This window comes from Rhinolophus sinicus, linkage group LG06, assembly GCF_036562045.2.
Source record: "Rhinolophus sinicus isolate RSC01 linkage group LG06, ASM3656204v1, whole genome shotgun sequence".
Classification (NCBI taxonomy): Eukaryota; Metazoa; Chordata; class Mammalia; order Chiroptera; family Rhinolophidae; genus Rhinolophus; species Rhinolophus sinicus.
Window position 1 is genome coordinate 126,078,857 of NC_133756.1, and position 12,150 is coordinate 126,091,006.

The following is a 12,150-nucleotide window of genomic DNA, read 5'->3' on the forward strand; positions in this document are numbered from 1 at the left end:
TACACACATGCACCTCACTTGATATTCACAATAACCCTGTAGGATTGATTAGTCATCATCCTGTTTAGAGTTGATGAGGTCAAGCAACTTCCCCAGATTTAAGAAATGAATTTTAGAGACAATTCTTTGAATTTTAATTTCTTAAAGACTTTCTTAATTAAAGGATTTATTTGAATCCAACAACCATATGCCATTCTACTATAACTGAAACAACAGACTACTTTCTTGAATATCTTAAGTTCTATTTTGTACTCAAACTTCCAAATGAAGGTGAGAACATTAAAGTAAATCCTAACAAAAAGTGATTGAATTTTCCCCAGAAAGCCATTTTGAGCTATAGCAAAAAAGTCATTTAATAGGAAGTAGAACCAGTAGCCTACAGGTTGTACCTATCCCTGCGCTAGCTTATATTCTTAATGTGAGGAGATATTTGGGGCAAGTGTGAGATAACAGGTAAGGGGAGAGAATATCGCTTTCATAAGATTTCGGGACTTGTGGAGTGGGGTATATGTTCATTTCTGAAATGACGAAGCCAGTAGAGTTGAAGAAGTCGAATTAATCAGCCACACGATAGATATGTGAGACTGCCTTTCAGCACAGGAGACGATATGAAGACTGGGGGAACAGAAGTAAGCAATGAAATCTATGAAGTGCGTATCAAGGTAAATGGAACAAACAAGATCAGAAAATACTTAGAAATGAAGAATGCAGGGAGATACACAGACAGAGGGTCTTAAAATTGTGACTGAAGCAGGTTTTGAAATGTGTTGATGGAACCGGGGATATGAGAAAGTGAAGTCATTAGGTTACATGTTACCAAAAAAAGCAACATTTCCATATTTGGAATGAAAATAATAGTAGCTGTAACTAACATTTAATAATTGTTTACTACTTGAGAAGGCAATGAGAAAAAAAACAGAAAACTACCATTTATTGTCTACTACTTGAGAAGGCAATGAGAGGAAAAACTGAGAATCAAGTATGAGTCAGATTCTATATAGTGAAAATGGTAAAACCATCGCTGACAATCAGAAAACTGATTAAATTTTGGGAAGGTAAGATCTACATGGAAATGCAAATATGCAATATTCTTTGTAGTAAAAGACTAGACATGGGGTTGAGAAAAAATAAATAGAATTAAAGGTGGTAGGAATTTATAGAGGCGTACAAAATAGATTGTCAGAGCTGAAGAGACTGGCCCAGTCTTCCTTTGGAACTGCATAGTTTAGAAGAAATTAGGGAATAATTCATATAGACAAAGTTAATCAAACTGCAACTATTATAATCATAGGATTTATGCAACAAATATGGACGTTACAGTATTATGTGCACTGCTCTAGGCACTGGTGACATAGTGTGTATAACAGACAAAAATCATGGCCCTCATGGAGGTTCCACTATAGGCAGGGGAGACAGATAATAAAATACAGATTAGGTAAGATGGAAGTGTTATAGAGAAGATTAAACAGAGGAGATGAAATGCTGAAGGGTTGCAGGGAAGGCCTCACAGAGGTGACGTTTAAGAACTGGAATAGGTGCAAGAATGAGAGAGCGAAGAGTGGGAGAAGATGATGTAGCGGGTGAGGTAGGGACAGGATGTATAGGCCTCTCCTGATCAGAGCAATGACTTTGGCTTTTATTTCAAGTGCATGGGAAGTCAATGGACAGTTTGGAGCCAAGGAGTAATATGATCTGATTTGACTTCAGATTATGAGTGGAATAGACTGGTTGTTATGCTGACACGAGGCAGAATGGGGAAAAGGGCAGAAGCAGGGAAACCAATTAGGAGGCTACTGGAATAACCCCATGAGAGACGATGGTTGCTAGGAATAGGGATGGTCAGAACTGGCTAGACTCTTAAATATATTTTGAAACCTGACACAGGATTCACATATGGATGGACTGTGGGGTATAAGAGAAAAAGAGAAGTCATTGATGACTGCAACGTTTTGGTCTAAGTTACAAGGCAGATGAAAATAATATAATTCATGAAGCTACCTTAGTCCATAATTTTAATTAACCCATTAATATTTCTAATATTATTCCCATAAAACATTCCATTTTAACATCATTTAGATTATTTTTAATAGTGAATTAAATATTGTTTGAGGATAATCATGATAGTAGATGGCAGTCAAGATAAAGTCTTATTGTAAACATAGGTTATAGCACAATTGTTTATTAGTGGTTTAAGATTAAGAGATACGAAATTTCAGTCTCCTATCAGTTTTTCATATTGGACGCCAATTCTTTTTCTAATGTAAACACTGATTTCTCATAGATTCTTAAAAACAAAACAAAACCTAAGGAATGCAAATAAAACATTTCTCTAGATTTAAAATCAAGAAAATTTACAAAAGATCTGATTGCCTGCATTTTTAATATTTTTGTCTATTTAGAATCTTTTTTTAAGGAAGATGTCAAATCACATACAGATGTAATGGTTGGAGATACTGAGGTGAAAAGGAATTTGACTAATAGTAATATTAAACATTAATTCTGTGTTTGTTAAAGAGGAGCAACAGAAAACTAAGGAATCAGAAACCTGATACATTTCCATTCCCACAGCTTTCTACAATTTATACTGGCCTCTTTTATACTGTGAACTGAGTACCTTATGAAACAAAGATGGAGAAAATGTAATTTAGGTACTATACTGTATCAATGAGCAAGGAAAGCTTCAATCTATCCCAATCATTTAAAAATGAAGACTTTTTTATTTCTTCAACAGATTTTTCTTCACTTGTACATTGAGTGCCCTCCAGCTGCAAAACACTACAGGCTCTAGAGATACAAGGATGAATCCAGACAGAGTTCCTGCCCTCAGGGGCTTACTATCCAGTAGGGCAGCTAAGAACCTAAATAAATAATTTTATTCTTAACATAGAATTTAATTATTAAGTATAAATAAAATGCTACTGGAGTTTAGAAGAGGCAAGATAATTTCTGTTAGGGAAGACTTTATGGATGAGATGGTATTTGACGTGGGCTTTTAAAGAGACATCAAGTTTAGACATGCAGAAATAAAAGGTGAGGCAGAAACTACTGGCTGCTTACACCAATGCTGTTCCCACTTTTCATTGCCAGCCCTAATTTTTATTTTGGTATCTACAACTCCCGGAAATGACTCAGGAGTTAGTCCTGGTTAGTGTAATCTAAACCAATCCTGGTAATCACACCCCTTCTGTCAGCGTGGGTGTAAGGGGATGTGAGTTAATATTGACCCAACGAGCTGGGAATAGGGATCTGCTAGGTCTTTGAATTAACCAATCCAGGAGCTACTTTATATCAGGATTTCTTGATAACTGAGAAAATAAAAAACTGTTTTTACTTAAACTAGTGGGACAGGTTTTCTGTGACTTGCAGCTGATGGCAACTTAAATGACAGGAATGGACAGTCTAGTTTGAAGGAACTCAATGAGTAAAGTCACCGAGGTGGGAAAGTAACAGCTATATAGCCTTAAATTATTTAAGCCTGGGGAGACGATAAAGTATAAAAGGGGATAGTGGTAAATAAAACAGAAAAGATAGTTTGGAGCCATATCGTAGAGGGCTTTGAATGCCAGGTTAAAGAGTTGGGACCATTTTGTACCCAGTGAAGAATTGCTGAGGAATTTTAAGCAGGCAAGCGATCTGATGAGAGTTGTGCTTTAAGAAAGGTTAGTCTCACAGCATCATAAATTAGAATCAGGAGATGAGTCAACTATGGAGATTAGTCACAGAATCTAAGGTAATCTGGATGAAAAGAAAGAGGTACTTGCGCTACAGTTACAGTCTCCTTGAGAGCATGGAATTTATCTTATAAACACACTGGAAGTGAAACCTGGCAAAATGGCTGAGATCAGATGGCCGGTTACTGTGGAGGAGAGGGCAAGAAAAGGAGTAAGAATGCGTGTTTTTCAGAAACGACCTTTGTCACTAGACTTCTTATAAATTCACCCATGTATCCTTCGAAGTTGACTTTCAAATAGTCCTGAAAGATTATGTGCAATGTAAGTTTGCAGCTGTGGGATGATGGGAGTAGGAGAGATACTGAGCCTATCTGAATGAGTCTAACATGTTTTTAGTTCCGTTCTTCATCTCTTATTTACCTTATTCCTTTGCAAAGTAAAAAGTTGCAGATTCCTAGAGTTCTTTTGGGAGTGTATTTATAACACTGTTAAAAACCCCTAATAAATTTACTGTAAAGATAATATAAACCCAATAACAGAAATGAAAAAATAGAAAATGGAAAAAATATGTGGTTGGTATACAATTTTTGAGCCCAGGAATGGAAATATAAATAACAAAACACTGTCTTGCATCAAATTATCACGATTTCAGTGTGTATTCTATTATTATTATTTGTAACACATTATATATTGTATAAATTTACACTACCACTCATAGTAAGTAGTACATTAGCTACCTCTGTGATGAATGCAAAAAAATTTTGACTGATGTAGCTATTATATCACTAATATCTAATAGCTATTATATCACTCTCTAACAGTTGGACTTACAAAAAAAATCAACTAAGCAAATTTCAATGTGGACAGACTCAGCTGAATGGTATTAAACTATACTGTGTATTTTCTCTAAATCAACTGTAAACTTTAACAGGTGCCACTCAACTTCAGGCACTTAGCCAAGTCTGGAATGAACATCTATCTTTCACCCTCTAATACTCTTTATTTATTTTATTTTTATTTTTCAATTACAGTTGACATTCAACATTATTTTATATTAGTCTCAGGTGACCTCTAATCCTCTTGAAACTTCTTTTAGTACTTAAATTGATTAGAACTTATAATTTAATCAACTATCCATAATCAACCCTGCTACACTTAAAACACAGTAGTGGCAATCAACCCCATGGGGAAACATGGCATACTGTTTGGGTAACCCTCAGGGTCCATGATACACAAGAAAATAATTTCCTTATCCAGGAGTTCTTTAGGGATTGGTCAGGAATGGACTTGAGGGCACTCATGACTGCCCAATTTATTGTTTATATGCATATGGATGATTTTATTGTTTGTTTTAGAGCAGGGGTTGGGATAGGAGGAGGTCTAATAAAATCCGTTCCTTCATTTTCACCGAAAGTTCCATGGCCTCAAAAAGGTTAAGAAACATCTCTTCTAATCTACCCATTAGTGAATGAGTCTTCCTAATACTTTATGACAGCTGCCATTATATTTTTTTAGCACAGTTGAAATACTCAATTATCTAAAATTTAAAGATGAAATAAGAGACATGGTGCATTGATGGTGAAAAATCCATTCTATAAAAATCAGAAAACAAAACAGAACAACCAAACCTTTCTAATGGATTTTAAAATGATTATTAAATAAATGAAACAGTGTTCTTAAAAAAATGATCTCCTAAGATAACTTTAGTTTTTAAGGAGTCATCTTAGAGCTAAGTAGGGCGACACCTTAGGATTCTATAGCCAGCTAAATCCAAAAAGAGAGGTAGAAAGTAAGGATGAGTTTACTACCACCTTCCTTGATTATAAAAATCTCCGCTATGTGGCAATTATACATACAACCAGTGAGATTCAGTTAACCTGGAAGGCAATAATAGTATCAAAACTATGCTTTACATAATTGTATAAATAAATGTCAATAATAACCAAATTATTAACATTTATTTTCAATATATATATTACACTATTAAATGTGGTCCTAACCATCAAAATAGTTTAAGCTCTGAATCGGAAGTCGCTATTACTCTCACCTTGGTACAGACCACCCGTACAACCACTTTCCAAAAGGCAGAGGAATCAGATCCAGGTTGTACCTCAAAGAGAAGATGTTTTTCCTGGCCAGAAGCCACTTTAGCAGTTCTGAAGAGACAAGCACATTTGTTAATTTTATGAAAAGTCATAGAAAATAATGGAGCTATGAAACCAGATTCAAGAAACACTTTAAAAGACAGAAGGAAATTTGAAGAAAACACACAAAGACAAATAATAATGATTGTCACAATTAGATTCTTAAAACATAAGGGTAGGAATGTTTTGATTAAACATACAACTTAATTTTAAAGTCAACAGCATACTGGAATGATATTTATAAATCTGTTTTTGTTGTATCTGTTATCTCAATGGTCTTTAAATTTCTAACAAAGACATCTATGAAAAACATGTCCAAGGAGTCAGGTACTTAAAAGAAAAACTTTAGCTGGTTTCACTTATACAAAGTTTGACTATTGCCTCAGATATGTATATAAAGTGTGAAAAAATCTTGCTCTTGGTTGAGTCCTTATTTAAACACAATACTAACACATCTCTTTGAAAAAAATTTTCTTATAGATAATTTGGGTCTGGATCAAGCAAATGATTTTGAGACACTTTAAATACATCTTTACTATCTTCCACTAGCAGAACAATTTTAATCTAGAGCCACAGGATTCTAACCTAAAAACATAACACTTTTAGAGGATAACTCAAAATCATGCCATTAAAGCCTATCTAAATCAGTTCAAAGACATATTTAAGTATTCCTGCTCCTTTCTATCATTACTCACATTTCTTTCCAAGAACCGTGGGGCTATCATACTCAGAACTAAGTGACTTACAGCTCAATAAATTGAGGTCATTGAAAATTAATCAACTAGCCCTAGGTAACAAAGTTGGCCAGTGAAGGTAATTCAGCTGTGCCAGTTCCCAGTTCTCTTTTCTAGCTATCAAGCCATGCTTCTTCTGTAGAGGTTTAACTTTAGTTCTCAGATAGCACTGTGCCCAACTCTGACCCACGAGAATTGGTTTTAAGGACCAAATCCAGTCAGAAAAGTCCTGAGCTAAATAAATAAAAGGAAGATATTCTTTTCCATGACCTCAGTATTACACAGTAAGCTTAGCTTGTGGATGCTTTCGTAGGACACATTTTATTCAGTATCTTTAGGCCAAAAGGCAAATTTTGTATAATGGACTAGGTTTATGTATTTAAGTTCCAAGACTCTAAAGCAGGGTGTCCAAACTTTTTTCACCATTTTTTTACCAAGGGCCATATGCGGTAAAATACACAAACAGCCAGGCCACTCACTCGAGGTGAAGTATGTATTGCCTCACCTGGTTTATTTAAGTAAACTAAATATATTTTTGGAATTTGCTGCGGGCCAATTAAAAATGGATTGCGGGCCGCAGTTGGCCTGCGGGCCGCAGTTTGGACACGCCTGCTCTAAAGGGATGGCAAATGTCACTGATGACTCTTCATAAGAGTTGAAATGATAAACAAAAAACCACTCTTATGATACTATTAAATTCTCAACCCAATTTCACTCCTTAAGACTATGGTCCCAGAAGTAATGCCTCAAATCCTACCATTTGGATGCTGTAAAAAAAAAAAAAAGGAAAGAAAGAAAGAAAAGAAAAATGTAAAATGCTAAAGTTTTAAAAACACATGACTACATTTTTATTGTAAAAGATCAGACAATACACAAATATACACAGTAAAATGTAAAATCTTCCTCACTGCCCCATTTTTCCACCAACTCCCTACAGACCTAGTATGTATGTATCCTTCTAGTTCATTTTCTATGCATTTACATACATATATATCCATACAGGATCCATTCATATAGCCATAGTGTTTGTTTGTTTTTTAAACAACAAACAATTAAATCCAGTGTTCTTAAAAGAACTAATCTTCTAAGATAAACTTTTAATTCTTTATTCTTCATGACTGGCTAATAACAGTAGGCTCCAGTCATGTCCATAAAAAGACTGTATTTCCTTCTCTTTATCTAATGTGTTCCACATGGCCAAATATGTTTCTTATCAACCAGTACAGCTACCACAAAGCTTAGGGAGCAGGTTCATGTATCTTACCCTAAACTATTAATAGTGACTATAAGTAAGTTTATATATATACTAAGTGGGTCCAGACTTCTAAGTGATTTTGTTTGGCCTTTTGGGGGTTTAAGGAGAGGTTAAAGTGGAATATACTTAGGGAGAGCTAGATCTGCCATTAATACTTGGGTAATCATTTTAGGCCTCAGTTAAAATGTCCAACCCTCAGCAAAGTGCTCTATACATACTATATGCTCTATGAGCGTTAGCTAAATTGAACAGACTAAAGAACCTTTATGATCGAATTTAAAAATTTAAAAAGCAACACCATAATTATACCTCAAGGGAGGTAGAATATATGTATATGGAGAGGTGGATGTAAGTGCTGCTAGAGAAAGACTTAAGAGAAAGAAGTGACATCTGTTCATCTGTCATTAGGGAAGAAAACACAAACAACAAAAAACAATATTTTAAAAGCATAACAATCTGGGGCTATTCAGGGACAAAGAGCCCTGTGTATTTTAATAGCTTCTATACTGATTAGTATAAAAATTGATATAATAAAGGATAAACTCACAAACAAAAGACTAAATTCTATTAAATGTGCACGTTAAGAAGGTAGACAAATTTATATTCCATCTTAGACATTAATCTATTCAAGAGTTAAGTAGAGATTTAAAGATATTAGCTAATTAGAAAATAATAATAAATGCAGTATCTTATTCTTCAGCGATGATAAATGAATTACTATAATATATATGCATTTCTCTGGCAAAATAATGGCTCGGTAAACAAACACAGAAGATTTACTTATTTATTAACCAGATGAATTGGTTGATATATAGAAACCCGAGTGCCCTTCGACAATCCTAGAAGCCTTTCTCTAGAGTGACTCATTGGCATATTCTTTTCAGTACTTTCCCTTCAGTACTTTCAAATAAGAATCAATTTATATGTCTGTGTTCAAAATGTAATTTTATGTTTCTTCCGTCTCTTTTGTTCCTATTATATATTTTAAAAGTCACATAGAAAGTCTTATAGTAGGCACTCAATCTTTATTTGCTAACTGCTGCTGAAAACATTAAGTCTTACCAATCAATACTTCTGGTTACTTCTCAGACAGCCATGACATATGGGGCATACATAAGGGGGTAAAAATAAAATGATAAAAAGAGCCAGGCTTACACATCATTAAGTTCAGCTACTCTCCCAAGAAATTCTTCATAAGTTAAGGAGCCACTTTCTCGAACCAGTGTGATATGTTTTGCTACTTTTTCTGGTAACTTGTTAAGAACCAACTGTGTCTGATCCGAAATTTGTTGTCCCATGATGAAATGATGTCTTCTGAAATCCAGAAAGAGTGCTGCTTCACACAGTTTCTGTCAAATACATATAAAAGTTACTTTTATATATAATATAAAAATAGCAATCTACCCATCCCTTCAAGAAAATAAAGAAAAACTAGGAGTACCTTTAAGTGAGAATTCAGTAGCCTTACATGAGCCTAATGTGGAATTTATTTAAACTATATTTTAAAGTAAAGATTTATATTTCTATTTTTTAGATCACATAGCTAAATGAGAAAACAGGATTCACTTATATTATTGGGAGGGTGATGAATCTCTATTTCTATAATTTTGCCAAGTCAATACCCATTATATATAAACACACATATACACACACACACACAAACACACAGACAATTCACCCAGAAGCATTTAAGTGACTGTATCTAATAGGAAGCTTGTTTAGCCTTATACAATTTTCCCCAGAACATGTCTTAACTGCTTACCACCTGTCAGACTCCAAACTAAGGGCCTTCCACATATTATCTTATTTATTGCATACAATCCTAAGAGGTAGGCATTACTATATTCCTCTTTTACATGTAAAGAAACAAAGCTAAGAGACTTATCTGAACAGTTGGTAAGTAGTTGAAGTGAACTTTGAACTCATGTTTTCCAGATTCTAGTGTTCATATTCTTAACCACTATGATATATTATGATATGTAATCATAATATAATTATATCAGCTAAAAAATTTGTTGTTGAACTACTTTATGAATGTGCAACTTATTTTTAATTGTAAAATATATGTAAATGAAACAGATTTTTGGTGTGAAAACCCTAAGAAAATTAAAATGCTACATAATTTAACCACCTCACATTTTCTGCTTTGAAAAAAGAGACAGCTCTTTTGCCCTTTAATTCCTATAGGTGTTTTAAACTTAGAATTTATGTAACTTGTTTTTTAAATATAAAGGTGATATTTTAGTTAAAAGGTTGGATTAATCTGTCAATATAGATCAGTAAGTTATTGAATTGATTTCAAAATTTAACCACAAAACACTTATTTAGTAACCACTTACTCTAAAGTCTTGAAAATATAATTCTATATATCATGGCTAGTGAAGAGTTGGATTTGCTTATGATACGTAGATTTTTCCTTTAGTAAATAATGATTTATTGGAATATCAAGCACTAAGAATATGATTAAAACAGAAAACAAGATAAATTTTTAGTATTTATCTATGCTGACATATTCTATAACTGAATATGAAGATCCCTGTATAATATGAATACTATTAATAATAGTAAAAGCAAATATTTGTTACTAACTAAACAATCATTGTGTTTAAATGTAATCTTCTAAGTACTTTACATGTATTTATGAATCCATTCATTTACATCCCCATAATGACAAATTTATAGATGAAGAAACAGGTTAGGATAGTTAAGGAAACAAGCACAGAGAAGTTAAAGTAAAAGTCACGTAGCTAACAGTAGGGTATTTTTTATAAAGTTAGAAAAAGAAAAAAGCATTACAATTTTAAAAAATCTGATCCTCCCAACCCTAAGAAATTCCATTTTATTTACCTTTCAAAGACTATCATTTTATCTTACCTGAATTAATACTCATATCATATAAAGCAGGTGAAATAGTAACAATTTCATAGGAAAAATTTTGCCAGGAAACCTATTTTATCATTTAATCAAAAAAATAATAAAGTTATAACTCTAAAATATAAAATGTATAACTTGAAAATATAAAAACATTTACAATAAGAGTTCTTAGTAACCATAAACATGTAAATTTTGCTTTTACAATTTAATGTACTGCTATTAAAATTTAATGTACTGTATTTGTGATTTATTCTTTAGTCACATTAAATACAGGAAAAGAACCATTGTACTAAAAAAGAAAAACTCAACAATTACTGTTTTGAATCTGAGCTTACTTGGCAACAATAAATGTTATATTACAGAGATAAATGAAAGGAAGTTGTTGAGGAAGATCCAGGCCACCAAAAAAACATCTCTGAAGGCAAAATTATATATTTTAAATATAGCCAAGTGGATTCATAGCAACTGTAGCCAAAGAGAAACAAAGAGCTTAGAGGAGGTCTCTAGGGTATTCAACATTAGTGATTTCTGGATCTCGAAGACTGGTAAAATTTCAGAGTGCCAAGGTGTTGCACATTTATTTTTATTTTAAGGATAGTTTCCAAAAATAAACAAACAAATAAAATCCCCAAAACTTAACAAAAAATTTACAAAGAACAATTTATAACCTGAAAAGTAGAAGGTATACTAGAATAAAAGCCCTTCACAAGAAGGCAATAACTTCACACTGACCTATGCTACATATATACACGTACACTATCGCCCTTATTTTTCTTGTTCTAATCCAAACTTGTGAAAACATCATCAGAAGCCAATGGTTGTAGACTGGTGTTAAGGAGCCACTGTGTTGCATGGCCTTTTTAAAAATTAAATTCAAGAAGTTTTATGTACTTGGCACTATGCTATGTTCTGGGGATACAATAGTGAATAACAAATCTGGTTCTTGTCACCATGGAGCATCTGCTACAGTGGAGAAGAGACAAACAATCACATCAAGAATATATAATTACGGGGCCACCAGATGGCTCAGCTGGTTACAGCGAGAGCTCTGAACAACAGGGTTGCCAGTTCAATTCCCGCATGGGATGGTGGGCTGTGCCCCCTGCAGCTAAAGATTCAAAACGGCGACTGGACTTGGAGCTGAGCTGCGCCCTCCACAACTAGATTGAAGGACAACAACTTGGAGCTCAGGGGCCCTGGAGAAACACACTGTTCCCCCAAATTCCCCAATAAAATAAAAAATACACTAATCTCAACCTATTAAAAAGAAATATATATATACATATATGTGTGTGTGTGTGTGTGTATATATATATATATATATATATATATATATAGTTACAAAATGAGAAGTGCTAAGCCAAACAAGTACAGGGTGCTATGAAAGCCTATAAATGGTCTATAAAAGGCCTATAAATGGGGGACTTGACCTAGTCTTGTGTCAGGGAAGAAGTCCTTGGGCAAACAACATT

General features: G+C 33.7%; 1 protein-coding gene across 1 annotated transcript in view; it reads right to left on the reverse strand.

Annotated features, from left to right (window-relative positions):
• RNF141 (ring finger protein 141) overlaps positions 1-12,150 on the reverse strand; it is a 31,783-nt gene that overhangs the window by 13,649 nt on the left and 5,984 nt on the right. The window contains exons 2-3 of the mRNA XM_074335995.1: positions 8,960-9,153; positions 5,719-5,827 (exon numbers count right to left, since the gene is read on the reverse strand). Of these exons, the coding sequence (XP_074192096.1) occupies positions 5,719-5,827; positions 8,960-9,102 (252 nt within the window). The 5' untranslated portion in view covers positions 9,103-9,153. The remainder of the gene's footprint in view (positions 1-5,718; positions 5,828-8,959; positions 9,154-12,150) is intronic.